The sequence below is a fragment of the Balaenoptera musculus genome, chromosome 15 (assembly GCF_009873245.2).
Source record: "Balaenoptera musculus isolate JJ_BM4_2016_0621 chromosome 15, mBalMus1.pri.v3, whole genome shotgun sequence".
In the NCBI taxonomy this organism is placed as follows: domain Eukaryota; kingdom Metazoa; phylum Chordata; class Mammalia; order Artiodactyla; family Balaenopteridae; genus Balaenoptera; species Balaenoptera musculus.
In genome coordinates this window covers 39,690,604-39,717,956 of record NC_045799.1, presented here as the reverse complement: position 1 = coordinate 39,717,956, position 27,353 = coordinate 39,690,604, and the positions used below count along the sequence as shown (strand labels likewise).

The window sequence follows — 27,353 nt, the reverse complement described above, 5'->3', positions numbered from 1 at the left end:
TTTACACTATAAGGCTCTTTACAATTTGGTAACTGCCTTCGCCTCTGGTCTCTTCTTCATCCACTCTCTTACGTTCTAATTCTTCCAAACCTCAGCGCTTCACACATGCTGCTCACTCTTCCTTGTCTTAAGAAAATAACTTATTTATCTAAACAGATAAGTAACAGATTCTGTTCTCATGTCACCTACTTTTCACAAGCATCTCAGCCTTTCTCGAGAAGAGTTAGGGGACAACACTTTTGTCCTTCCTCATTTATGAGCACCCCTTTTCTGTGGTATTTATCCTATGTTATTTGGTGTGTTATTACCCCCATTAGAAACTATATGAATTTACAGGGCAAAGGTCTTGTTCATCTCTGTATGCTCTGTAACTTGCCTCATATGAGAACACAGTAGATTCTCAATAAGCGACTTATTGAATGAATAAAGGGACAAATAACACAAGAAAAACGTTTTGTTAAAATAAATGCTTAATAAGCATTTGTTATGCTGAACATTGACTCGGGGGCCTAAAAATTTAATTGATTTTGCAAAACTATCACTGAAGAGGAAGTTTGACTCCCATCTAGGGCTGCAGTTATATAACCAGATATCATGATGAAGAGATTTGCTGGACTCAGCTGGTACTTAGACAGGCTGGGACCTGGGACCTGGGACCCTTTGCTGCAGTGCTTGCACCTGGACAAACCTCTTCACCTCCTTGTGCAACAAAATAGAAAGAAACTATATGGGACTAAAAATAACTGTGTACTTGTGCAGTTGGGGCAAATTTTGGACAACAAGATACAAAAAGACCAAAAAACCCAACTGCCACTTCTGAAGAGCCGGAAGCAAAAGCAGGGTACTGCATATGCCTCTTGCACACAACACTACCAAAGCAGTGGTCAAACCACCTAAGCCACGCCTCTGGCCTTACCCCGGGACCTGCCCCTACCCTCACCCCATATGAGGAACTAGCTCGCCCCCCTCCTTGGGGGCGAGCTCCCCCGCTGCTGCAGCAGGGGCCGCAATAAAGCCTTGCCTGAATCTCTTGTCTGGCCTCTTATCAATTTCTATTGATTAAGGAGGCCAAGCATCCTGGTCGGTAACAGTACATGTATTCAAAAAGCTGAACATCCAAGCCCAAGTAAAGAAACTTCTCAGTCATACGTCTAACAAAGGACCTGCTCAGAGTTATGTCTTAGGAATAACACAGCAGAAGACAATTATGTTAACAAATTCTCACCTTTCCAACGAGTGCAGGGATATTCATTGAGTTCGTTGCAAATCCCATCCCAAAGACCATAGCAGCTTCTACATTCAGGAACTTAGCCACAAGGTCCTCCAACTCTTTATGTTTATCCAAGGTTCCTGCTCATGAAATGATAGGATGGGTGAATCTCCTGTTCTCAACAAGTCCAAGATTGAAAACTCAAATTCCAATGCTTACCCATTACCAAAAGACACATACAAGAGTGCACATAGCAGGTCTATTTGCCATAGGCCGAATCTAGAAACAACCCAAATAACCACACACTGTAGAATGGATCAATACATATACAGTAGAATTCAACACAACAGTGAGAAAAAACAAACTAATGTCCCACACAACAACACGGAAAATCTCACAAATATGTGGTCGAGAGAAAAAAGTCAGACATTTATACACTCATATTGTATGAATCCATTTATATGAAATTTACAAACAGACAAAACTAACCTGTAGTGTTAGAAGTCAGGAAAGTGGTTTCTTTTGTTGAGAGCACGGAGAGAACTTTGAGATGCTCTGTTTTGTTTCTAGATCTGGGTGCTGGTTACGTGGGTACTTTTGTTTTGTGAAAATCCATTTTATACTTACGATTGGTGCACTTTTCTATATATATACTTTATAATGCAATAACATTTATAAAAAATGTCACAGTTCCTCTTTCTTTCCACCTTACATCCCACGAATAATTAATTAAATTCTAACTCCTTCAGAGGGTTCCCGACACTCAAATGCAAACAGAGCTCATGACTTCCATACATGCATCGAGCTATAATTTGTTGAACCTTTGGAATGTGCTAGATTTCAAAGCCCACTATTTAGGTTATCTCATTTAATTTTAAGGGCCCAATAATGCATGTATTATTACTTTACAGATAAGAAAACTGAAGTGGGAAGAGGTCACAGATAAAAAGCAACAGAGATACTCAAGTCTAACTCCAAAGTTCATATTTTTATGACTCTACTACCTTTAAGTGCTTACCCTCTGACCCCTTCTTATAAATAATGCCTCATACCTTACTGAGAGTAAATACTAATGCTTCCCATAGTCTTGTTTGCCATCACTCTAACTTCTAGATCTATACTGTCCAATATGGTAGCCACCAACTACATATGGTTAGTGCAATAGAGGAACTGAGTTTTAAATTTTATTTAATTTTAGTTATTTTTTTCCACTAAACACAACTTTACTGTTTTGGTAGGATTACTTCCCACTTACTTCACTTTAACCAGTGAAAATTTGGTGTCTGATTTGACATGTACTGTAAGGGTAAAATATCCACCATTTTTTGAAGAGAGTACAAAAACAATAAAAATAATATAGTATAGTTCATTAATATTTTACTTATTGATTACACGTTTAAATGACAATACTTGGGATATATTGGATCAAATAAAATGTATTATGAAATTGTTTACCTGAGTTTTAAAAACTTTTTAAAACGTGGCTACTAGAAAATTTTAAATTACACGTGCCTTGCATTATATTTTTATTGGTCTAGATGATACACTTAACAGAATTGAAAAAATGTACAAGTGGACAGGAATTTGCATCCATCCGTATGCAGATTTAACTCAGATTTCAGTTACAGGAATGTTGTTAGCATATTCAGGACTATTATAAACAAGCTTCTATTAATCTAAAGATTAACATATATTACTAAAGAGTGTGATATCAGAATTTTATTTAAATTGGTAAATTAGCTTGCTTATTGAGCTAAAATGGTGAGGAGTTGAACTTTAGAAGGCATTGCATGGTGAGTTGAAGTTTTATTTTGCATTTAACATAAAAGAGAACATGAGATGGCCCATCTTTGCCCTTCCCCTCTCCTCACGCTGCTGGCTGGTGGCCTTTTTCTCAAATCAGAATACATTTATGCTCCAAACTGTCAGAAAACATAGTAAAACAAACATTCTAGCAGAGTCAATTGTACTCAAGATTTGGGGGTGGGGAATAGTTAGAAATTTAAATTGTAATTTAAAACTTTATTATCCAAGATACACTATAGTGTGAAAAGAGAAACTGAAATTTAAAGATAAAACGTGGGCACATAATCTTTTGTCCGATTTGTTTTTACCCAGCAGAGACTGCATTCCAAAGGGAACAGCTCCAAGAACAGGTAGTGAAAAGTCCACCGGCCTGGCCGTGAGGAGAGCTGGTTCTGACCCCAGCTCTTCCACTAAACAGCTGGGTGGCCTCTGGCTGCCCCTCCCGGCAGTTTCTGGAGAGATTGGGAGAGGTGTTGTTTTAGGCATCTTTGACCTTGGGAGTGGTCTTTCCTCCACCTAGAATGGTCTTCTGGCAGCTTCTAGTCACTCTTTGAGATCCACCTAACATGGCCTCTTTTCTCGGATGCAGTCTCAGCTTCCCCAGGCAAACTTGGTCATTTTCTCCTCTGAGATCGCATGAGCCTCATCACACAATGATTACAGCACTTAGTAAGTTTCACTGGGGATGTTCATGGGGCCATCTTCCTTATTACAGAAAGAGCCCTTGGAGTGCAAATACTGGGTGTGCAGATACTGGCACTCCTATTGCAGTACTGACACATAGTAGGTCCTTGCTGAGTTGCAGTCTGTCTTTTGATGGAGAAGGAGGCCAAGACTGAGGCTAGAGGAGGGGATGGCACAGGGAAAAAGGTCAAGAAGTCATGCGATGCCAGGGCAACAAGGCGACCAGGCAGTGAGCACCAGCTTGGAAACGCCGATACCTGAAGAAGGTCTCCAGCAAGGATGGAGGGTGCCCAAACTTTGTTAACTTGGTAACTTTCCCCATGAGGCTTTCCTGCTCAGATGTCAGGGGACAACTGTGTCCTGGCCCAGTCACCCAGAAGTGCATGAGTAGATGTTCACGCTGAATCTGCGTGAGGTCTTCCTCCGCCTACATCTTCCCCAAATCTGCCATAACAGTTACATCACTAAAAGTCCTTAGGATAATACAGGATGTCTTGTAAATGATTAAACAGCCAACCAACTAATGAGACATGGGTGTGTCTAAGAACAGCCTGAGAAATCCCCCTCTACAAGGTCTCTTTCATTATCTTGACTTAAAGAGAGGGAGAAGCAGGGAGGGGCGTGGGGGGGGCGGTGGAGGGTGGAAGCAGGTGACCAGATTAGGTCTCCAGAAACCAGACTTCTTCTGGATTTCCAGTGGTCAGGTGGTTAGTAAAGTAATTTTCAAATATATCAGTTTCTACAAATGGATGTCTCACAGCTGGGTTACGAGTTGAGAGTGGTTTTGCATCTAGGGGCTTACCTTCAATTTGTAGAAAAGAATAGTTCCCACTCCCAAACCCCATGATCATGGAGTTTCTCTGTTTAGTGTTCATAGCTCAGATTTTATCAACAGATTTGAGAGATTCCCAGGATGGCTGGACATTTTCTACTCTAAGAAGCCATGCCTTGCAATGTTAGACTGGGCTGGTCTGGGATGGGGTGGGGTTTTTAAGGAAAAATAGATAATATGTCTCTTTCATATTAATGGACCGCTGCTTTCTGCCTCCTGTTCCTCGAATTCAAGAAATAAAAATGTAGGAATTAACACAACATTGTAAATCAACTATACTTCAATAAAAAATATTAAAACTGAAAAAATATAATTGAATCACTTTGCTGTACAGCAGAAATTAACACAACGTTGTAAATCAACTATACTTCAATAAAAAATATTAAAACTGGAGAAAAAAGAAATGAAAATGTAGGAGGACCTTGGGGAAACAAAACTGTCACTAGAAACTTAACTAGCTTGTTTCCACCAACATTCAAGCCATACCCTGATTGAATGGAGATGCCCGAGTCCTGTCAAGTTTGCCCTTGGTGGTCTGAGTACTTGAGGAATTCTAGAAATCATATTCAACATTTTGTTGCTGACATATAACTATGGGCCTTTTTTTAAAATCTCAAGAAAGCAGAGCTATAGTCTTAACTGAAGGTACAAATGTATCCACAATAATCTTTATTTCTCTGTGACTTTTGTTTTTTTCTTTAGTCTCTGAAAGTCACATATAGGCTGGTGAGAATGGATCTCCAAATTGCAGTGTTGTGCATATATTGACACTTGTTCTTATCCTGAAGGTTTATTTATCCAGTGGATACTGAAAATCTGCTTTGTGAATAAAAGAATAAATACAAGCTGGGTGTATCCTCTTGCCAGATCTCTCAGCAGTGTTTTCACATGCCAAGCACAGGGTATGCCACCATCAGTCAAATCTATAAAAATCAGACTCGGGAAGAAGTAGCAATATTATGTTTATGAACTCTACATTTCAGCTGATTTTTTAATGATATTGGCCTTCATATTGACACTGATTAATAGTAAAGAGTGTAGGTGTTATTAACAAGTCTGTTTCACAACCACCTATTCTTCCTGTGCAGCACACGTGAAGACTAATTTCCAAACTGTGACAGTAGTCTCTTTTCGTCCAGAATATCCTGTTTGTTGATTGTTCCTTAGATGTGACCTAGGAGTAGGTGGTCATTTATTGTGGCAACCTGCCAGCCATCTCATCTGGCTGTTCCTACTGTGCCATGGCTCTCAGCCCACTTCTGAGCCACTTTGCTTGAACTGGTGATTCCTGCATTAAAATCAGCATCAACCCTTCTGCCTAAAAGGAGTCCACCTTTCAGCTCTTCACCCAAAAGCACTTAGAACACCCTGCTCTTCTGCTTATTCCACTTGTGTCCAGTCTGGTAGGGGTTACAGAGCTACTAAGCCTCTTGAGTACCTTTGTTTTCCTGTGAAACATTCAGAGAAAAATCTTGAAGCCAGATGGGTTGTCTGAAATGGGTCTAGAACACACTGTCACACTGAGCAGAGGCCACCACTGCTGGGTCAAGAGACCACCCATCCTGATGAAGTTCAGTAAAACAGCAGAAACAATTTTTATCTACCCAACTTCCCAGGCCTTTATTTTTGGCAAACCACTTGCCATCTCTTGGCAGGTTAAAACGTTAATAGATAATTAGAATCCGATGCAAACAAAAACCTTGAGGCGTGGATATGTGAGTATGATGAGCTTTCCTGTCACAAATCATCTTGATAAGAGAATTTTTAAGTGGACCAAGTGATGACCTCTACCTCACCTCTGACCACATACTCAATAGAGTCATGTTTCACCCTTCTTTTTTTTCTTTAACATTTTGTTTTGATGTAATTTTTGACCTACCGAAAAGTTGCAAGAATAGTACAAAGAATCCCCAAATGCTTTTCACCCAGATTCCCCATACGTTATCATTTTAGTACATTTCTTTAAATATCATTCTCTCTCTCTCTCTATGTGTATATATATATATATATATATATATATATGTATATATATATATATATACACATACGTGTGTATATAATTATATATAATATATACAATTATATGAAATTTTTTGCTGAACTATTTAATAAATTGCAATCATGATGTCCCCTCTACTTTTAAATATTTCACTCTGTATTTCCTAAAAACAGGGCAGTCTCTTATGTAACGCCAGTACTATTATCATTGATATAATACTATTATCTACTGTACAGATCTAATTCACATTTGATTCTCTCACTTTAAAAACCGACCTCTGAAAACAAAGATAGAAGAAGGAAGGGGAATGAAGCAACTTATAATGAGGGTCCACTTATGTATATGGTTATTTAATCATTACACCTCCACACACTCTATAAAATAGGCATCCTGGTCCTTATCAGTGAGCAAATAGATGCAGAAGTGATGCCACTTACCCAAAGGAGATACAGCTAATAAGTGCAGGCCACCTACTTAACAATGTGACAACCTACCCTGTTGAAACATTTCAAGCTTTATCTCAATTAATTGTCATAAAAATTTTTGAAGTTGGTACTGCTGTTATCTACTTTTATAGATAAGGACACCAAAGCCTGAGAGTTTAGTTCACTTGCCCAAGGTCATGCAGTTAGTAAGTCTAGAGCCAAGGTTCAGATTCAGCATGTGTGACTCTAGAGAGGTGACTCTTTCCCTTCCTCAGAACACTCTTTGGGTTGGTTTTTTTTGGCTGCGTTGAGTCTTCATTGCTGCATGCTTCTCTAGTTGGGGCGAGCAGGGGCTACTCTTCGTTGTGGTGCACAGGCTTCTCATTGCGGTGGCTTCTCTTGTTGCGGAGCGTGGGCTCTAGGGTGCGTGGGCTTCAGTTATTGGGCCGCGCCGCCTCAGTAGTTGTGGCTTGTGGGCTCTACTGCACAGACTCAGTGGTTGTGGCGCACGGGCTTTGTTGCTCCACGGCATGTAGGATCTTCCCTGAGCAGGGATCGAACCTGTTTCTCCTGCATTGGCAGGCAGATTCTTAACCACTGCACCACGAGGGAAGTCCCCCACTCTTTCGGTTTTACCCGAATCTGCGTTTTCTGAATTACAACTCTTAAGACACAAAATAAAAGTCTATGTTCTTGGCAGCCTTGATACTAATTATTGTTTGACATTACCAGTGGTTAAAGGATATACACAGGTACTGATATCTATGAAAGTTAATCTATATTCTTAGTATATTTGGATGTAACAGGATTTTTAGTCTAAATGAAGTAAAGGAGGGCTTCCCTGGTGGTGCAGTGGTTAAGAATCCACCTGCCAATGCAGGGAACACAGGTTCAAGCCCTGGTCCGGGAAGATCTCGCATGCTGCGGAGCAACTAAGCCCGTGCACCACAACTACTGAGCCTGCACTCTAGAGCCCACGAGCCGCAACTACTGAGCCTGTGTGCTGCAACTACTGAATCCCGTGTGCCTAGAGCCTGTGCTCCACAACAACAGAAGCCACCACAATGTGAAGCCTGCGCACTGCAACGAAGAGGAGCCCCTTCTCGCTGCAACTAGAGAAAGCCCAGGTGCAACAACGAAGACCCAACACAGGCAAAAATAAATAAATAAATAAATAAATAAATAAATTTATTTTAAAAAATAAATACAAAATAAATAAATGAAGTAAAGGAGACTATAATTTGATGTACACTGATGTACACTGGATTTGGAAATGTGGACAATTGTTATTCAATCTAGGGGATTCTTCTTCCCAAGTTTCTGTGATGGCCAGTACTTACCTATATCAGCAAACTTTTTATAGAGAGGCAGAGAGAGAATATTTTGGCTTTGTGGATTGTGTGGTCTCTGTTGCAACTAGTCAACTCTGCCATTATAAAGTGAAAGCAGCCACAGACAATACACAAAATACTGGGTGTGGCTGTGTGTCAATGAAACTTTATGGGTACTGAAATTGGAATTCAATATATTTCATGTCACAATATATTATTTTTATTTTTTCAGTCAATTAAAACTGTAAAAATGACTTGTAACTTGCAGGCAGTACCAAAACAGGGGCAGCTGGATTAGTTTGGTAACCCCTGATGTAGCTGGTCTCTGATTTAACTTTGAACAGTATGGGGCAGTGCAAAGAGCTCGTCAGTGGGACTCAGGAGAACTGGTATCTAGTCTTCTCAGCCTACTGACTGCATGAACATTGATTGGCAAGTCATTAAAAATCTCTAGTCTTCATGCATCTTATGGTATTTTTCTAGGTGAAGGGAAGTGGTAGATGATCTACGTATTCTGAAATTCTGTGAGTTTCAACTTTTTTTGATCATTCCAGGTGTTACCCTGCTGGCAAGTATTGTACTTATGTAAAATCACTGGCATATCTTGTTAAATTGTTATGTTTGCTTGGCTTTGTTGAACCTACAGGGCCAAATTCTTCACTTGCAGAAATATCTCTGCTAGTTGAAATTTGGCTGTGCTGTAATTTCTATCAGTCTCAAGGGAAGGGCAATTACCTTGTCAGAATTATAACAGGTATCAGGAAATTGCCAAAAGGCTTTCAGAAACCAAGATACACTTTCATTTTCCTCCTCCCAAACTATTCGCCTGAGGATCCACCTTCCTTTACAAATATTCTTAAAGGAAAATAAAAAGGCTTGAGAGAAATGCAATGAAATCTCATTGATCAGAATTTACAACAGTTTAGTCTGAAAGGAGCTGGCACTGTCTATGAATAAAGGTTTTGCTGTGTAAATTAAGAAGGTAATACTAATTGAGATGGAGACCTTTATAGTCTATTTAACTGAATCCATTACTTTAAAGCATATTTATAGCATTGATTTGCATCAAATCCTGTTAATTAAAATTGCTTTTTTAAAAAAAAGAAAGCAAGATCTCTACTTGGTAGCAATTTCTTAGAAACTGCTATTTCCATAGGAATTTAAAGCTGATATTTATTTGAAATATGTTTTAAGTTACACATTTTGCAAATTCAGGCTGGCCCCTTCTTCAATATTTAGGTCAGCAAGATTGCACATTCCTGGAATCTAGGTACAAAGGTTTGAGAAAGAAACCCAAGAAGAGCCTAAGTACTCTGAATGAAACAATAGCAGAGAACTTGTCAGGTAGAGAAAGAGGGAGACACACTGTCTAACGGCTAACAACAATGTTCTCAATCTGAGAAATAGAAATTTCAGGGAATTTGTACATAACTAATGTGAAAATCACATTTGAAACCTGAGAATGGAAAATAATATCCTATTATATCCAGTTTCATTGGTTCCTAAGTCAATGTGTTCTTTCTGATGTTTTTAAGATGAAAATATTTCAAGCCTACTTCTTGAAATTGCAGCTATAATTTGAAAGAAGGTTCTCAACTAAGCAGTTTTTAGGTAGACGTACTACTCAGGTTTTCCTGATGTGATGAATCAAGCACAAGGCTTTCCTTCTCAAAGGAAAAAAGTCTCCAAGTAGAAATGATCTTTCATTGGCACAGAATTAGTCTTCTGGCATTCCATGAGTTTGTTTTCTCAGAAGTGAACTTCTGACTAACAGTTGCTAGGTGAAACTCTGGCAGCACTTATAGAGCATATAGATTTAGATAATGTACTGTTACTACACATCCACTTTTAACCATCCAGTGCTTAGGGAAAGAAAGACCAAGAATCTACACTTCCTTGTTGACCAAAAGCAGAGAAGAGGGGAGAAAGTGAAGGAAGAAATTTCTACATATTGAGGTATAGGGAAATCATTCTGGCTTATACATGATTTTACAGACTTTATGCTAACTAGAACAATCTGTCTATGGCCTGTCAAACATGCATTGTACATCTGATTTAACCATTTGGAAAAGAATGCATTAAAAAAAAAAAAAAAATGGAGTAACTGTAGTTCAGGCATCTAAAATGGACCCAGGCAGCCATTGTGGATGTGGTTTCAGACATGTTCCTGCATCACTGAGACTTGAATTTTCTGAACTTTGTCAAACTCAAGGACACCACCAGCCGTCCTCAAAACAATATCGGCTAAGAGCTGCCAACTGCAAACTTACGGTCTCACGGTCTGCCCTTGTAACTATGCAACCATTTCAGACCTCAATCAATCCTTACTTAAAAACACCCTTACCTCTTGCCAGTTCTAGTTATAATTCTTGATAAAAAACTCATGTAACTAACTGGAACCTTGCAGTTTTTGCCTTTATAAGCCTCCCGCATTTCATAGACTGGCGGGATACAATTCTACTGCTTCTTGAATTTAGGTCTCCCAGGCTGGCTATAGTGCTCAATTTGGCTGGAATAAAACTCTTTTCTACTCCTGCTATAGATTATTTATTGATTCTTTCCATCAACAAACAGAAACAAAAGCTTCTCTCTAGTTTGCCTGAGTTTATCGTTTCCTATATTTGGAAATCTGGACCAGCAATGTGTGTCAGAATAGTCTCAGAGATAAAAATCAAATTGCTTCACTGATTTCTGAGTGTATCTTACCTACTTTCCAGTTTTTATTTATAGGCTCCATCCCCCAGGTATATGTGGTATTCATTCCACACAAGATGAAAGACCGTTGCATTTTGGAAACATTTTGACAATTTGGTCAAGAAAGTCAGCCGTGCTAGATAGTTTCCAGTGGTTCCCAAAGTGTGGTCCCCAGAGCAGCAGCATCAATATCACCTTGGAACTTGTTAGAAATGCAAAATCTCGGGTCCTATTCCATACTGACTGCATCAGGAACTCTGTAGGTGGGGCCAACAATCTGTGCTTTTCCAAGCCCTGCAGGTGATTCTAATGTGAGCTAAAGTTTGAAAACCACTGGTTGATGGTAAAAAATCCACATAACCTGCAGCAGAAACCCTCCAGTACACTGAAAAAATCTGGTCAGTCTGAATCAGTGGTAATGTCTTAGAAGTACTATAACTATTTTCATAAGACTGTGCCTTCATCTTAGGCTCCTGGTGACTTTTAAGCAAATAATTAAACCAAAAAATGTGAGGTCATTGTGGAAAAAATAGAAAATACTACACAATAAAATATAACCATCTTTATCAATACAGATATTCATGTAAAATATATTTTAAAAAGTGGACTCATAATATACATACTGTTCTTGTTTTAGTCTCTTAACAATGTATTTTCTTTTTTTATTGAAGTATAGTTGATTTATAATGTTGTGTTAATTTCTGCTGTACAGCAAAATGATTCAGTTATACATATATATACATTCTTTTTCATATTCTTTTCCATTATGGTTTATCACAGGCTATAGAATATAGTTCCCTGTGCTATACAGTAAGACCCTATTGTTTATCCATTCTATATATAATAGTTTGCATCTGCTAATCCCAAACTCCCACTCCTTCCCTCCCTCCCCTCCCCTCCCTCTTGGCAACCACAAGTCTGTTCTCTATGTCTGTGAGTCTGTTTCTGTTTCGTATATAAGTTCATTAACAATGTATTTTCCATTTTACAGAAGAGAAAATTGAAGACTAGGAAGGTGTATATAATAGTTTATCTCAGGCCCTAGCTAGTTAAAAGTAAGGACTAGGATTTGAATCCCAGCAGCCTCATCCCAGAGCCTTTGCTCTAAATCGTGGTGCTGAGCAACTACATTATAACTTTGTATGGCTAAATAATATTATGTTAAACAGATCTACCAAGTATATTCAATCACTTTCCTTGCTGGAAACGCCTCATTTCCCCAATTTTTCTATTATCAAATACAATGCAATGATTATTCTCGCTCATACATCATTGAATACTTACTCAAAATTTTCAAAGCAAAATTTCTCAAAATAGAGTTGCTGAGTTAAATGGTTTGCAGTTGATACATTTTCAAATTGCCCTGCAATTTACTCTGTCAGTAGTATAAAAGGGTGCCCTTTTCTTCACTCCTTTGAAACTTTGGGATATTATTTTCTGTCTTTTGCCAATTAGGTGAAAAATGGTAACTCTGTGTCTTAATAATTTTTTGATTATTTAAGGGGCAGAGTATTTTCCACAAGCTCATTGCCCATTTATATTTATTTATCTTTCTTAATTGTCCATTTATGTACTGGATCTACTTTTAAAAGTGAAATTTTCATTTAAACTAGAATATACATAGAAAATGGGAAACAAATTGTACATATGGAGCTCTATGAAGTTTCATAAAGTGAACTCGCATAACTGTATCAAGGTTAAAAAAAACAATATGAACAGCTTCCAGGAAGTCCCTTTCTGCCCTCTTTGTCACCATCCACCTCCCCCAAAGGTAAAGTATGCATTCTAAACAGGGGTGAGATTGCTCTCAAAGAGGTGAAAATTGGTTTTTGGAGGGGGAATATCTTACTCTATTTATGTGTAAAGCAGAGATATCCATGTACTACATAAACAAATATATAGTGTATCTGTGGTATTAAAGTATCATGAGAGGAAGTGATAATGAAAAAAAAAAGGTTGAGGGACATCACACTATCCTACTCTGTAGTTTTGCCTGTTTTGAACTTTGTCAAAATCTTGGCCCACTTCTTAAACTGGGATGTTCTTTTCCTTTTGATTTGTAAGCGTCTTTACACGTTAAGAATATTAACATTTTGTTAAATATATGTGAATAATTTTTTCTAATTTTGTTCTTTGACTTTTAACTTTGTTGACATTGTTGTTGGTTTTTGTTTGTTTGTTTGTTTTGTTTTGTACAGCAGTTTAAATTTTTCATTTTGTTGGATCTTTTCTCTCCATGTTTCTGGGAGAGCTTTCTCTGGTTCCCTGGAGTGTGAGTACACAGTAGACTACTGTCTGAATCAGGCTTGTGAAATCTGAAGGGCAAACAGCTGTGGCTACTGGTTGGGTTGGGAACAAGCTGTCTCTCCTAACAGGGAGAGTGCCTGTTTTCCATGGACCTGAGTGGCCTGTGTTGCATGGAGTGAGCCTGGGCATCATTTAAAATGCATCCCTGCCATGTAAGAGGGCATCTTGCCAGGTGAGGTGAGTTTTGCTGGAAAGACTGGAGGTCATTATGGGTTGTAGAATGGAGGGGTGATCAGAAGTGACAAGCTAGAGAAGAGGCTGCTGTGGTCTGAATGTTTGTGTCCCCCCAAAATCATATATTGAAAACCTAATGTCCTAAATGATGGCATTTGGAGGTGGGGTGTTTGGGAGGTGATTAGGTCTTGAGGATGGAGCCCTCATAAATAGGATTAGTGCCCTTACAAAAGAGGCCCAAAGAGCTAGCCCATCCCTTCTGCCACGTGAGGACACATACAAGGAGATGTCTGTAACACAGAAGAGGCCTTGCTTGACCATGCTAGCTCCCTGATCTTGGACTTTCAGCCTCCAGAAAGGTGAGGAATACACTTCTGTTGTTTATAAGCCACTCAGTCTGTGGTATTTTGTTATATCAGCCCAAATGGACTAAGACACAAGCATTGCTCACATCAAGGGAGCTGCAGTCTGACATTTCTAACAAGGCCCTTACCAAGGAACACACACAAGTGCCTCTTGTATTTGAATTGTCTGAGTAGTTTTATTCTGTTCATTTGTTCATTCATTCATCCATTTAGTCATTCACTCAGTTTCAATTTTATTTATATAGTTATTTCTGGTGGTGATTGCTTTTTTTGTTTTGTTTTGTTTTTGCATTGAAATTGCAAATGCATTTGCAATTTACCTAAGTGTAACTTACCTAGATACAATGCGTGAGATAGGAATCTGGCTTATTTCCTTATATGATCAGCCAGTTATCACAAAACTAATTATGATATAATTGATCCTTTTCTAGCTGATTTGAAATGTTGTTCTTTTTATATACAGATGAGTGGACCAAACTGTGTTTGTCTCTAGACTTTCGGTTGAGACCGCCCCACCACCCATCTTGTCTATTAATGTCACTGGATTGTGTTCAATTTACATATTCATTTTAAGGAAGATTTGATAGAATTGTAATACTGAGACATTCCCTTCTAGGATATTGGTGTCTCTGTTTCTTTCAAGTATTATTTTAGGTCTTTTATAAAAATCTTACAGTTTTCTTCAAATAGGTTCTAAACATTTTCAAAATAAGCTTATTCCCTAAGTCTGTGCCATTTTCCCTCATATTTACTAATAATATTATTTTCCCTAGTATATGCTCTTATTGATTGTTGATTATAGACTTTCTGAATTTTAAAAATTGGTGTTTTTTTTTTTATAAAAATTTATTTATTTATTTATTTATTTATTTTTGGCTGTGTTGGGTCTTCGTTTCTGTACAAGGGCTTTCTCCAGCTGTGGCAAGCGGGGACCACTCTTCATCGCGGTGCGCGGGCCTCTCACTGTCGCGGCCTCTCCCGTTGCGGAGCACAGGCTCCAGACGTGCAGGCTCAGTAGCTGTGGCTCATGGGCCTAGTTGCTCCGCGGCATGTGGGATCTTCCCAGACCAGGGCTCGAACCCGTGTTCCCTGCATTGGCAGGCAGATTCTCAACCACTGCGCCACCAGGGAAGCCCAAAATTGGTGTTTTTTGAATGTAGCTCTTTATTGAATTCTTTATTAAATGTTTATTATTTCTAATAAATTCTTGATAGTTTAATATGTAAAATGGAAGAAAGTGGACTAAAACTCTGTCTCTCCTGCTCAGCAGCCCCTCATCTCTACAGTGGCCTCAAGAACAGCCCCTCCTGAGCATCACTTTACTCCTCACAGATCATGGCTTAAAGAATAGAGAAAGGAACAATCAGATCGTCTACAAATAATGGTTAGTTCACCTCTTCTTTTATTGCACATATATTTCTTATTTTGTCACATGGTAGTTATTCAATAAATATTTATTGATGTAAGGAGTAAAAAATAAATGAATAATTATATTGCCTAGTACTTCCAAAGGTTATTAAAATGGTGGTAAAAACACATCTTCATCTTTTCCCTGACTCAAAGTGAAAGCTTCTAGTAACTAGAAGTTTCATCACAAAGTGTAGTACAAGTCTCATTGTTTGAAGTAGATATTTTTTATTCCATTCAAGAATCTCCTATTTTTATTCTATTAAAAGTTTTATAAGGAATGGATACTGAATTTTATAAATGTTTTAGTGACATCTATCAAGATACTCATATGTTTTCCTTCTTGGATCTTTCAAGGTTACAAATTTTCTTATTGAACTCACTATCCTTATAGTCCTTGCATAGAACTACTTGATCATGGTATCATGTTATTTGACTATACTGTTGAATTTGCAATGTCAATTTCTTGTATAATTTTTTCCCAAGTAATATTGCCTTATAATTTTCCTTTTATTAAATGCTCATTTGTCAAATTTTGGGATCAGGGTTATGCTAGCTTAGTGGTTGTCAACTCTGGCTGGTCATCAGAATCACGTCTAGTGACTTATTAAAATTTAGGTGCCTCAGCCCAATAGAAATTACTCTTCTCTAATTTATAAGTTCCTGTTTATATCTTTAATAGTGCAATACTTTTGCTTTCCTTTTATTCCTTACTCTATTGGTGGTTAGTTTACTAGCTTCAATCTTACTTCTTTAGTAAAGTACGAATACACATTTTCCTCTGAGTACACAACTAGTTGGATCCTATGGTGTTCTCATAATTGTTAGTTTCTAAGCATGATGTAACTGTAACTTCATTTCCCTGTTGATTCAAGAGTTACTTATGAGAGAGCTTTAAAAGTTTCAAGTGATTTTTAAAAAGGGTTCATTTGTAATTTTGGTATTAATTTTTAGCTTTATTTCACAGTGGTCTAAGAACGTGACCTATGTAGATTTCACTTTTTGGAATTCAATGAGGTTTTCTTTGTGCATAATATATAGTAAATTTATATGAAAATTCAATAAATATTTAAAAAAATATCATCTACTGGTAATATGTTTTAAGGTTCAGCATTCAATATATAAATATTAAACTAAACTCAACAATTACATTGTTAATGTCTTCTGTGTCTTTATTTGCTTATTTTTTTGTCTTCTTCATTTTTCAAGGACTGGGAGGAACTCTAGGGTTTCCTATCACTATTTCATTTTTTATTTTTCTCACTTTTGCTTTTAATCAAGTATGTTAAGTTGACCCATATGATTTTTGAAGCCTCCCATAATTCATTGTCCTACTAATTTCCAGTTTGCATAGAAAAATAAAGAGCCATATATGTCTCTGCTGTGTTACTTAATGCACAGAGGCTCTAGGAGTTGCATCAATCTTCATTATGGGCTCTCCACATAATTTTTATAAGGTGAATCTCTCCTTATGTTTAATAATTCATACATTAAGCTTAACTTCTGCTTTCTTTTCTGTTTGCATTTGCACCACACCTTTAGGTTGTTTGTTTATTTATCTTTAAAGTTTCAGTTTATTCTTTACTTGAAGCTTAATTCATATGAAGGAAGAACAAGCAATTCTGCATTGACTTTGCATTAGGGGTGGCTGCAGGAATGTCTTCCATTGTTAAATCAATATATTCAAACAAACACCTTCCACATACAGCAAAATTAAATAGTTCTTTCCAGTAATGAAATTCAAAGATAATATATAGAAATATCTTGCATAAGGAAGTTTTACTGATTGTTTTTTTCATTTTATTTACTTATTTATTTAGGCCATGCTGAGCACCTTGTGGGATCTTAGTTCCCTGACCAGGGATCAAACTCAGGTCCTGGCAATGAAAGCACTGAGTCCTAACCACTGGACCACCAGGGAATTCTTGAAGATACTACTGATTGTTTGATGTTACTACTCAGACATTATGAACAATTTTTACACAATTCTCAATCCTAGTGCTAAAATCTAAACATCCATGTAGTTTTAGAATCTGTTTCTAAACAAATTATAGTAGTTATTCTAGCATTTTTCAGCTAAGACAGTTAATCTACAGACTTTGCAGATAAAAATTTGAAGGCAAGCCAGCTTAAAGAGTACCAGTCTCAACACTTGATAGGTTGTTCACTCCAGAGGTCCCTAATTCACAATGTAATGTCACACACACCTAAACTCAAAAATTTCTAATCTTTCACAACACATTAACAACATTATTAAAAAAACAAAACAAAACTAGGTTGTAATTACCAAAGATGTCACATAAGGCATGCAGTTTCAAGGAGACAGCCCAGATCAGGGAGCATTCTAACCAAAACCAACATGAGTATAGAAGATAGGAATTTAAAATGTGTCAGATATTTAAAATGCTTGATGATGACTCCGATTTGCCATTTCACTCTGTCTCATATTTAGGATGTATGAAAAGCACAATCATCCCACCCATATCAGCATGTGAAATGTTAAATCCACCCACAAGAGGGTCAAAGCCTCCCCTAATTCCATATTATGCTATCTTTTAGTTGTACAGAAAAATAAGCAGCACATCATTTTACATCTTAAAATATCACTTAAAATTCTGTACATATCTGTCTGGAAATGTGTCATTTCCAGCTCTATTTTGGGCCTAGTTTTAACATTTGCAGGTGTAGATTTGGCAAACGACCTTACTCTTGGGCACTTTTTGCTGCTCCTTCCACTGACTTGACCTCCCTCTTGGGCACTGAGGGTATTTTATTGTTGGTTGCAACGGGGAGGTGGAACCAGGTGCCTGGCTGGGACCTATCTTTCCGCTTTTCATCCTTTGGAATAACTTTAATTTAGTTGTATTTGTTTTTGATTACAGCACATAACTGAGTTTAGTTTTTGGCCAAATCTCAGTCCTTTGCTTCTAGTAGGCAAACATGTTCTAGTTATATATTTTTGGTAAAAATAAAATATGTGATCTTTTATCCTTTTACTATATTTTATTTTTATTTATTTAATTTTTACTTGTTACTTTTTGTTTTTGGCCATGCTGTGTGGCATGTGGGATCTTAGTTCTCTGACCAGGGATCGAACCCTCGCCCCCTGCATCGGAAGTGCGGAGTCTTAACCACTGGACCGCCAGGGAAGTCCCTTTTACTATATTTTATGTGTTTCCTCTTGATTTCTTTTTCATTGAATTTTCCGATTTTGGAATATGATTTCTGTGTTCTTTTCCCCCTGGAACATTGTAAACTACTTTTAAAAGCTCTAGGAAGTATTTTAAGTGATTAAACGTCCCTAACCTTTTACTTTGGGTTCCCCAAGAAGCTATTTTGGTTACTAAAAATTCTTAAGCCTCTATATTACCAAAGTTTCACTGTTAGTCCATTGACCCTGTTAAATATTTTCTTAAGACTATGTAGTATACATTTTACAAAAGTTACTTGTATATCTTGAAGTAAATGGCATTCAAAACTATACAGCAGAAACTAACACACCATTGTAAAGCAATTATACTCCAATAAAGATGTTAAAAAGAAAACAACTATATTACCAATTCTTGACTGCTATGCTCAGGTTACTATTTATCTTGCAGAAGACTTTTAGATGTGCCCTGTTTATTAATTTATTTTTGGACTGCTTATATTCTTGTTTTCAGTTCTTCTATTTGCCTAAAATTACTGTGGGTGGTTTTTATCTTGCTGTCTGTTTCCTTGGAAGCTGTTAAAATCTTCCTAGAGCTTGAGCTGGAGAGCTCAATGAAGCAAGTAAATATTAAAAGCCCAGTGATTCAGAAGGATGAGTAGGTGGAGAAAGCACATAGGCTGTAGGCAGTCCAAACAGGAATCTTCATCTCTGCTTGGCTTCTTTGGGTTTGTTGAGTCTGCAGAATCAGGGACCCTTATTCCATATCTATCTTTACTGGAAGCAAACCATCGCCTGTGTCAGGCTGCCTCTCTTTAGTTTCTGGTGCTGTGATTGGAGACTGTTCTATCTCAGTGTGTTGGGGGTCCTCATCTTCAGGACTGTGTTTCCTGATGAACAACCCTTGTATTTGGTGTTACCAGCACCAGAGGCAACATCCCCAAAGGTTGCTGCCTCCGTGTCTCTTTTGACGGGTGTATCCTTCCAGTCTCGGTCCCACCTCCAAGTGGGGTCCTGTGGGTGACCCAGCTCTTCTAAAGGAGTAGAACCTTTCTTCCACTCCCTGCTTATTTCTCCAGCCCTCATGCGTCAAAATAAAGATACCATGTCTTTCCTAAGAAATCTGGGCAACTACTTATACACTCTGGAGTTTTAGTTAAGTATTTACTGGCTATGTGGATAAGAAGGTGATTTTGTTCAATCTGAATGGCTATTTATTGCACAGGTCTGAATAATTACATGTTTTTAAAGGCCTTCTGCCAAGGGGTTATCTGAGAGAGGCATGCAGCTCATTTTTCATGAATGGTAAATCCATTTTTAGCAGATTTACCTCTGATTCTTAGGCCTGAAACTGACCTAGTGAGCCCTGCATGTATCCTGGTTGGGAAACTGCTTAATAGGAAAGCTGAGCAACCCCGGGAGTTAGGATGGGTCATTGGCCACCATGGGCACATCACTGAGTCACTGTGGTCCTCAGTTTCCTCCTCTGGAAGATGGGAATAACACCACCTGTGCTGCCCCGCACAGCATGGGGCTTTGTGAGGAACACATGAGATAATATAGGAGAAGACAGTGGGCCAGGAAGAGCGAAGCAGGCCACAGGAACAAGCTTGCTCTGCTCATCCTCCTGGAAGTGAGGGGAGCAGAAGTTTCCTTCTCAAAGATCTTACTCCTCTAAGAGAAAAATGTTTCAGCTAAAAAAGAAATAAATATCAAATTACCAATGACATTTTTTACAGAGCTAGAACAAATCATCTTAAAATTTGTATGGAGACACAAAAGACCCCGAATAGCCAAAGCAGTCTTGAGGGAAGAAAACGGAGCTGGAGGAATCAGACTCCCTGACTTCAGACTATACTACAAAGCTACAGTAATCAAGACAATATGGTACTGGCACAAAAACGGAAACATAGATCAATGGAACAAGATAGAAAGCCCAGAGATAAACCCATGCACCTATGGTCAACTAATCTATGACAAAGGAGGCAAAGATATACAATGGAGAAAAGACAGTCTCTTCAATAAGTGGTGCTGGGAAAACTGGACAGCTACATGTAAAAGAATGAAATTAGAATACTCCCTAACACCATACACAAAAATAAACTCAAAATGGATTAGAGCCCTAAATGTAAGACTGGACACTATAAAACTCTTAGAGGAAAACATAGGAAGAACACTCTTTGACATAAATCACAGCAAGATCTTTTTTGATCCACCTCCTAGAGTAATGGGAATAAAAACAAAAATAAACAAATGGGACCTAATGAAAGCTTTTGCACAGCAAAGGAAACCATAAACAAGATGAAAAGACAACCCTCAGAATGGGAGAAAATATTTGCAAATGAATCAACAGACAAAGGATTAATCTCCAAAATATATAAACAGCTCATTCAGCTCAATATTAAAGAAACAAACACCCCAATCCAAAAATGGGCAGAAGACCTAAATAGACATTTCTCCAAAGAAGACATACAGATGGCCACAAAGCACATGAAAAGATGCTCAGCATCACTAATTATTAGAGAAATGCAAATCAAAACTACAATGAGGTATCACCTCACACCAGTTAGAATGAGCATCATTAGAAAATCTACAAACAACAAATGCTGGAGAGGGTATGGAGAAAAGGGAACCCTCTTGCACTGTTGGTGGGAATGTAAATTGATACAGCCACTATGGAGAATAATATGGAGGTTCCTTAAAAAACAAAAAATAGAATTACCATATGACCCAGCAATCCCACTACTGGGCATATACCCAGAGAAAACTGTAATTCAAAAAGACACATGTACCTGAATGTTCATTGCAGCACTATTTACAGTAGCCAGGTCATGGAAGCAACCTAAATGCCCATCAACAGACGAATGGATAAAGAAGATGTGGTACATATATACAATGGAATATTACTCAGCCATAAAAAGGAACGAAATTGAGTCATTTGTTGAGACGTGGATGGACCTAGAGACTGTCATACAGAGTGAAGTAAGTCAGAAAGAGAAAAACAAATATCGTACATTAACGCATGTATGTGGAACCTAGAAAAATGGTACAGATGAGTCGGTTTGCAGGGCAGAAGTTGAGACACAGATGTAGAGAACAGACATATGGACACCAAGGGGGGAAAACTGCGGTGGGGTGGGGATGGTGGTGTGCTGAATTGGGCGATTGGGGTTGACATGTATACACTGATGTGTATAAAATTGATGACTAATAAGAGCCTGCAGTATAAAAGAACAAACAAAACAACTAATACTAAACTTTCATTGGGTTATTTGTATGGAAATATGTTAATATAAATGTTTCAGACATGAAATTTCTAAAAAAAAAAAAAAAGAATAAATAGGCAGTATGTTTCATCTTTCCCATTCATTCATTCATTCATCATTCATTCATTCAACACAACAGTCAATAAGACCCATTCCTCCCTTCATGGAGCTTATGTTGCAGGAGCAGAGACGGGCAATATACAAGTACAAAAGCAAGATCAGTGATAGGCATCATTAAGAAAAGTGGGAGAAAGAGCCAAATCCAAAGGAGAAGTTGTTCAATGGGTACGGAGCTTCTGTGATACAGGATGAATGAGTTCTAGAGACCTGCTCTATCACACAGTTCCTGGAACAATTCTGTACTGTGCCCTTGAACATTCGTTAAAAGGGTAGATCTCTAAATACAGAATTACTAGGGTTTCCCCTGAAACTAATATAATAAGTCAACTTTACTTCAATAAGTAAAAATAAAATAAAATTTTATTTAGGGGAAAAAGTAGAAAAAAAGTTCGATCTCATTTAAGTATTCTTACCACAAAAAGGAGGGCGATATGACACTTCCTGAGGTAATGGATATGTTTATCACCGTGATTGTGGTGATGGTTTCACAGGTATATGCATATGTCCAAACTCATTAAATTATATATACTAAATAAGTACAATGGTTTTCTTTGAATAGCAATTATAACTCAATAAAGCTGTTAAAAAGAAAAGTGGAAAAGAAAAAGACCCAGAAAAGGACCAGATGGAAGAGGTATTATAGCTGCTTTTTTAGATAACGTGGTCAAGAAAGAACAATTTTTTTTTTACTCTGGAGAATTAAAATCTTTAAAAACTGCCTAGTAAGCTCATAATGTTTGAAATTTCCAAAAAGACCGTTATATACCTCTTCCTTTTTGTGTTTTATAACAGCATTTTGAGGCACACAGTCTAGATATGATCTAGATTTGAGAAGTAACCACAAGGAATCTGAGACCCAAGTGGAAAAAAATTTCAAAATAGTGAATGTACGTACCCATTTCATGTCTGGTGCTGCCCACGCCCAGGCCATATGTCTCTAAAGCATCCTTTACTGTTTTCATAGATTCATCGTACTTGGCTGCTAGGCCAAGGAAGTTATAGGAACCCATATTGATGACATCTTTGATGATTCTTCCAGTAAACCTGCAGAGAGAAGGGCAGGTGAACACAAAAGGCTTTCTCATTTAATATCATCCTAGCGCCCCAGAAAAGACTCTCACAAAGAGACCTTGGGTTTGGCCCAAGTCACATCTTTTCTTTTTGATTTGCCTTGTTGTCACCACAAAATGATTTGTCCTTAGAGGAGAGTCACCTCATAATGAGGCTGGGCAGAGCATTGGGAAAAGGTTTCCAGGCCATGGAGTATTACTCAGCCCTGGTTTGTCTTGGGTACTTGCTTTCATGACACATGTGCTCTGGTTTAAATTTCAGCAGGGACTTTCTAAATCAGAAAGAGCCATGGTCATCACTGGCTCCCTCAGCAGGAAGTAGGAGGGTACAATTTGTCAATAAAGCTGAAAAGGACTCTTCCCGGCTGGCTCTGTGTATCCTGCACCTTCTGCCACTGATTCCTCTTTAATCACAATACAAGTAAGCTGCCCTTGGCAACTTAATTACTGTGACTTCTCCCATTGGCATCATGAGGGCTTGCAAAGGGCTGAATGATGGAAGAGCAGCTGTTCCATTGCTTTGTGTTTTTTTCAGATCTGTAGCCTGGTGCCCATGCTAGAATTTCCTTGAAAGCATTTTCTTTCAACCAAGCCCCTCAAGGTGGCTGCCTCACCTAAATGTCCAGTTGTAGTCATCTGACACCCTCTCCATCACATCGAACAGAGCCCCCGGGGCACTGCAGATTGGCCGGTTCCAGTTGTCTCTGATTCTCATGTAAAGGTTCCGTGTATAAAAATTCTCAAAGCTTTGATACAGCGGCACAAAATCCTGTTATAACAGAGGCAGAAGTTTACCTTTGGTCTCTCGCTTTTTGTAGTTCATTTGCAATTGAACACTAAAAGACGTGGAGGAACCATGAAAATATTCCGTCTGCAAATATTTTGAGCAAGGTTCTTGGGTAAGGGGTTGGATGGGGTCCACAAATAACTCTGTGAGTCCTCCACCTCCAAAGAACTTACCTTTTAGTGGGGGAAGTAAAACCTGTGGCAAATAAAAGTAACAAAAGTGACAGCAAAATACAAGTCCCCAAATGAGCGCTGGAGACAACGAATCCCAGTGTTCCTGAGAGGGAGAATTGAGCTTAGGAACCTTCTTAGAATTCAAGAATAATGCCATTTGCCTCAACAGGGATGGACCTGGAGATGATCATACTAAGTGAAGTAAGGCAGACAGAGAAAGACAAATACCACATGATATTGCTTATATGCTGAATCTAAAAAAAAAAAAAAAAAAAAAAGACACAAATGAATATATTTACAAAACAGAAACGGACTCACAGACTTAGAGAACAACTCACGGTTACCAGGGGGGAAGGGTTGGGGGGAGGGATAGATTGGGAGTTTGGGATTGACATGTACTCTCTGCTATATTTAAAATAGATAACCAAAAAGGACCCACTGTATTGCACAGGGAACTCTGCTCAATACTCTGTAATAAGCTAAGTGGGAAAAGAATTTGAAAACCAACAGATACATGTATATGTATAAAACTGAATCACTTTGCTGTATACCCAAAACTAACACTACATTGTTAATCAACCATACTGCAGTATGAAATAAAAAAAAAGATCTGGTCCAGAGAAGAAGGCCTGCTTTGAGGGTACAGTTTTCCTATTCCTCTGCACCGGTGAGCTTCCTGCCTCTGTGTGGGTGTATTTTCACCCCAACCCATTCCTTTGAGCACCAGTGAGGTTTCTTCAGGAACAGTCAATGCCTTCCAAAGGTCACTGTCCTCTAGTCTCAGGTAAGCCTCCCACAGCTTTGTAACTATACCAAAAAATGAAACTGGACTATATATTGCAAAAACAGAAGCACTGCAATGGGGTGTATCCTTATCTACCTGTAGATTTAACTCGTCACATGGCCTACTCACTACATTTTTCTTCCTGACACAAAAGGCTAAATGTGAGAGTGAACCCCAGGCCACAAGGACACTATCATTTTTGGGAGCAGGATATAGGAGGGTTGAACAAAACCTAATAATGCAGCCACAAAAGTGCCTTTGTTTCTCCTACAATATGACACTCTTTCTTTTTCCACTGTTAAGCTTGTAGGGTACCTTATCATTTTCCAAGTGTTATAGATATATCAATCCTACTTTTATAGACAATTCAACAGAAAGTCAGAAAATCTGAGTGGACAGATTGGGATTTGTACCCAGTTCTATAACCAATGCTCTTTTGAATAAATTATGCTGCAGGGATAGGAATTTAAAAGGGATTGAAGAGAACATATCCATGGCACATTGTAAAAAATACTACCAAATTTGGAAGCATGTCCCTTCTTTTTTTGATTTAACTACTTGCCCGTTCAGTAGCAAATAGAATCATGGATTTGTAGAGAGAGAAAGAATCATTATCAAACATAGTTTTTCATTTGTGCCTACATTGATGCTTCTGTTCTCACCTAATATTTCATTTTTTATCATTATTTCCTCTTGAGAAACAGCTGTTTCTCCTACCAGGGTTGAGCTCAGAATAATAATAAAATATGTTTGTGTTTTCCTTTTTGTTGGGAAGGGTAACTGTATTTTAGACAGTTCTTTGAAGTATGAGAAACACAAAGTAAGGATGGGTAAATTTAATTTTTCTTATTAAGAAATTAGAGGAAGGTTGAATAAAGATGGCAGATTCAGTGCTTGTACGTATTCTACCAATCATCTAAAAGCCCTGTGAAATGGCAAAAAGTAGATACTTAAAAAACAAAATAAATTTATAAATTTATACATCATCAATGAGTCAGAAATATTGAAGGATCACAAAAGATAGAACATAAATAAGATCTGCTCAATGCAGAAATAAGACCACAGGAAACCATAGCTCTAAAACATTTGCAGAGAAGAATGGTATGGACATACACTAACTGTAGTGAACCTTAAAGCCAACAGTCGATAACTACAAGAAGTTGATACCCTGGGTGATTAATGAAGCAATATCTATTTGTTCTTCTTTTATTGGGTTAATAAGTAAGAAGCAGTTACATTGTCCACAGCACAAAGCACTGTAATGGGCAGCAAGAACTGACTGGAAGAACAAGGCCCCACTGTAGAGAGGTGAGGAGACCACACAGCAAGAACACAAGCCCCTGGTCCAGGCAACACATTCCATTTTCTTTCTACAAACACTCAAGACAGGTGGATGTGTAAGCAAATAAGGATTCCTAAATTCAAAAATGAGCATAAAACAAAATGTCATCACCATTACAGGAAAACTAGCACAATAAGAGGCACCAAATTCAATAAGCAGAACTGACATTTAGTGAAAAGACTTCATAGAGCAAACAGAAAAAGAATTTAAAAATATGTAAGTAATGTGTTTAGAAAGACACAACAAAACAATGGATCCTTTTAAAAAATTAAACGTTCAAAAGTACAATGAACACAGCTGAGAAGTAAATTAATAAACTAGCATAGTCAGTTGACTAATCATTCCAGGACAGAGAAAACATGAAGGAAAAGTCAAGAGATATGAAGGGCAGATTCAGAAGGTCCAATATCTCCCTAGAAGGATTTGCAAGATTGAAGGAAGGAGGAGAAGGAGGAGATGAGGTGAAAGAGGAAGAAAAGGAAGTTAAAAAAAAAAGGAGGAGGAGGAGGGGCAAGTTCCAGAGAGGAAGGAAGTTTTGAATCCTAAGACGTAAATAGTCTATCAGGTCCTGAATAGAGCAAATAAGGAAAAACCCATGCCAAGCTACATCCTGGTTAAATTTCTGAAGTCAAAGGGAAGAATCTCAAAAGGCTTCAGAGAAGGGGGAAAGGCAGTTTATAGACAAGGGAATATGAATTAGATGCTTCAGACTTTTCTTAGGTGACAATGGTGGAAAAGAGTATGAAGGAAAATTATTTTGAACTTAAAATCCTATAATCAGCCAAGCCAGCAAACAAATGTGAAGATCCAAGTAAAAACTTTCCAATATATGTAAGGAGTCTTGAGTTTAACTCCCTTTTCTATAATAATTGAGCATGTACCTCAATAAAACAATGAAATAACTATGGAGGGAGACAGATGCCAGAAAAAGTAGTGAGTGAAGAAACTGATGGAATATGGTTTAGCCCAAGTAGTTTTATATTTGTAGTATAAAGAAACAGAAACTAAAAATTCACAAATAAATGACAACATGGAGAATGGGTATATGGGAGAAAGAAAGTGAAACTTTATTAAATTCTTCTCCTGGTCAGGGGAAGACTCTAGTTACTAAATAATGGTAACTAAATTCTAAATATATGTGTTAAATATTCTAAGAGAACCATTAAAAAACCAGTGAGGGATATATTATATATAACTTCTTAACAGGGACAAGGAGAAAAAAAATGCAGAACAAAGAAAACTCAATCAAATGTACCGAAAATATGAAAGGAGAAATATTAAAATTTTAAAAATTAAAAATAAGCAACAGAAAATGTGAATGTAAAATATAAAGATGGCAGGAATAAGTTTAAGCAAATGAGTAATTAAAATATTAAGTTCAACCATATGGAATTGCCAATGTTTGACTCTTTTTGACCTATAAAAATAG

The 27,353-nt window shown here is 37.8% G+C and overlaps 1 protein-coding gene across 4 annotated transcripts in view; it reads right to left on the bottom strand.

Annotated features, from left to right (window-relative positions):
• The window catches only part of SPTLC3 (serine palmitoyltransferase long chain base subunit 3), a 131,184-nt gene that overhangs the window by 72,064 nt on the left and 31,767 nt on the right, over positions 1-27,353 (bottom strand). For all 4 annotated transcript variants that reach the window (XM_036827046.1, XM_036827049.1, XM_036827048.1 and 1 more), the window contains exons 4-6: positions 23,453-23,607; positions 22,664-22,812; positions 1,226-1,350 (exon numbers count right to left, since the gene is read on the bottom strand). In XM_036827046.1, the coding sequence (XP_036682941.1) occupies positions 1,226-1,350; positions 22,664-22,812; positions 23,453-23,607 (429 nt within the window). The remainder of the gene's footprint in view (positions 1-1,225; positions 1,351-22,663; positions 22,813-23,452; positions 23,608-27,353) is intronic.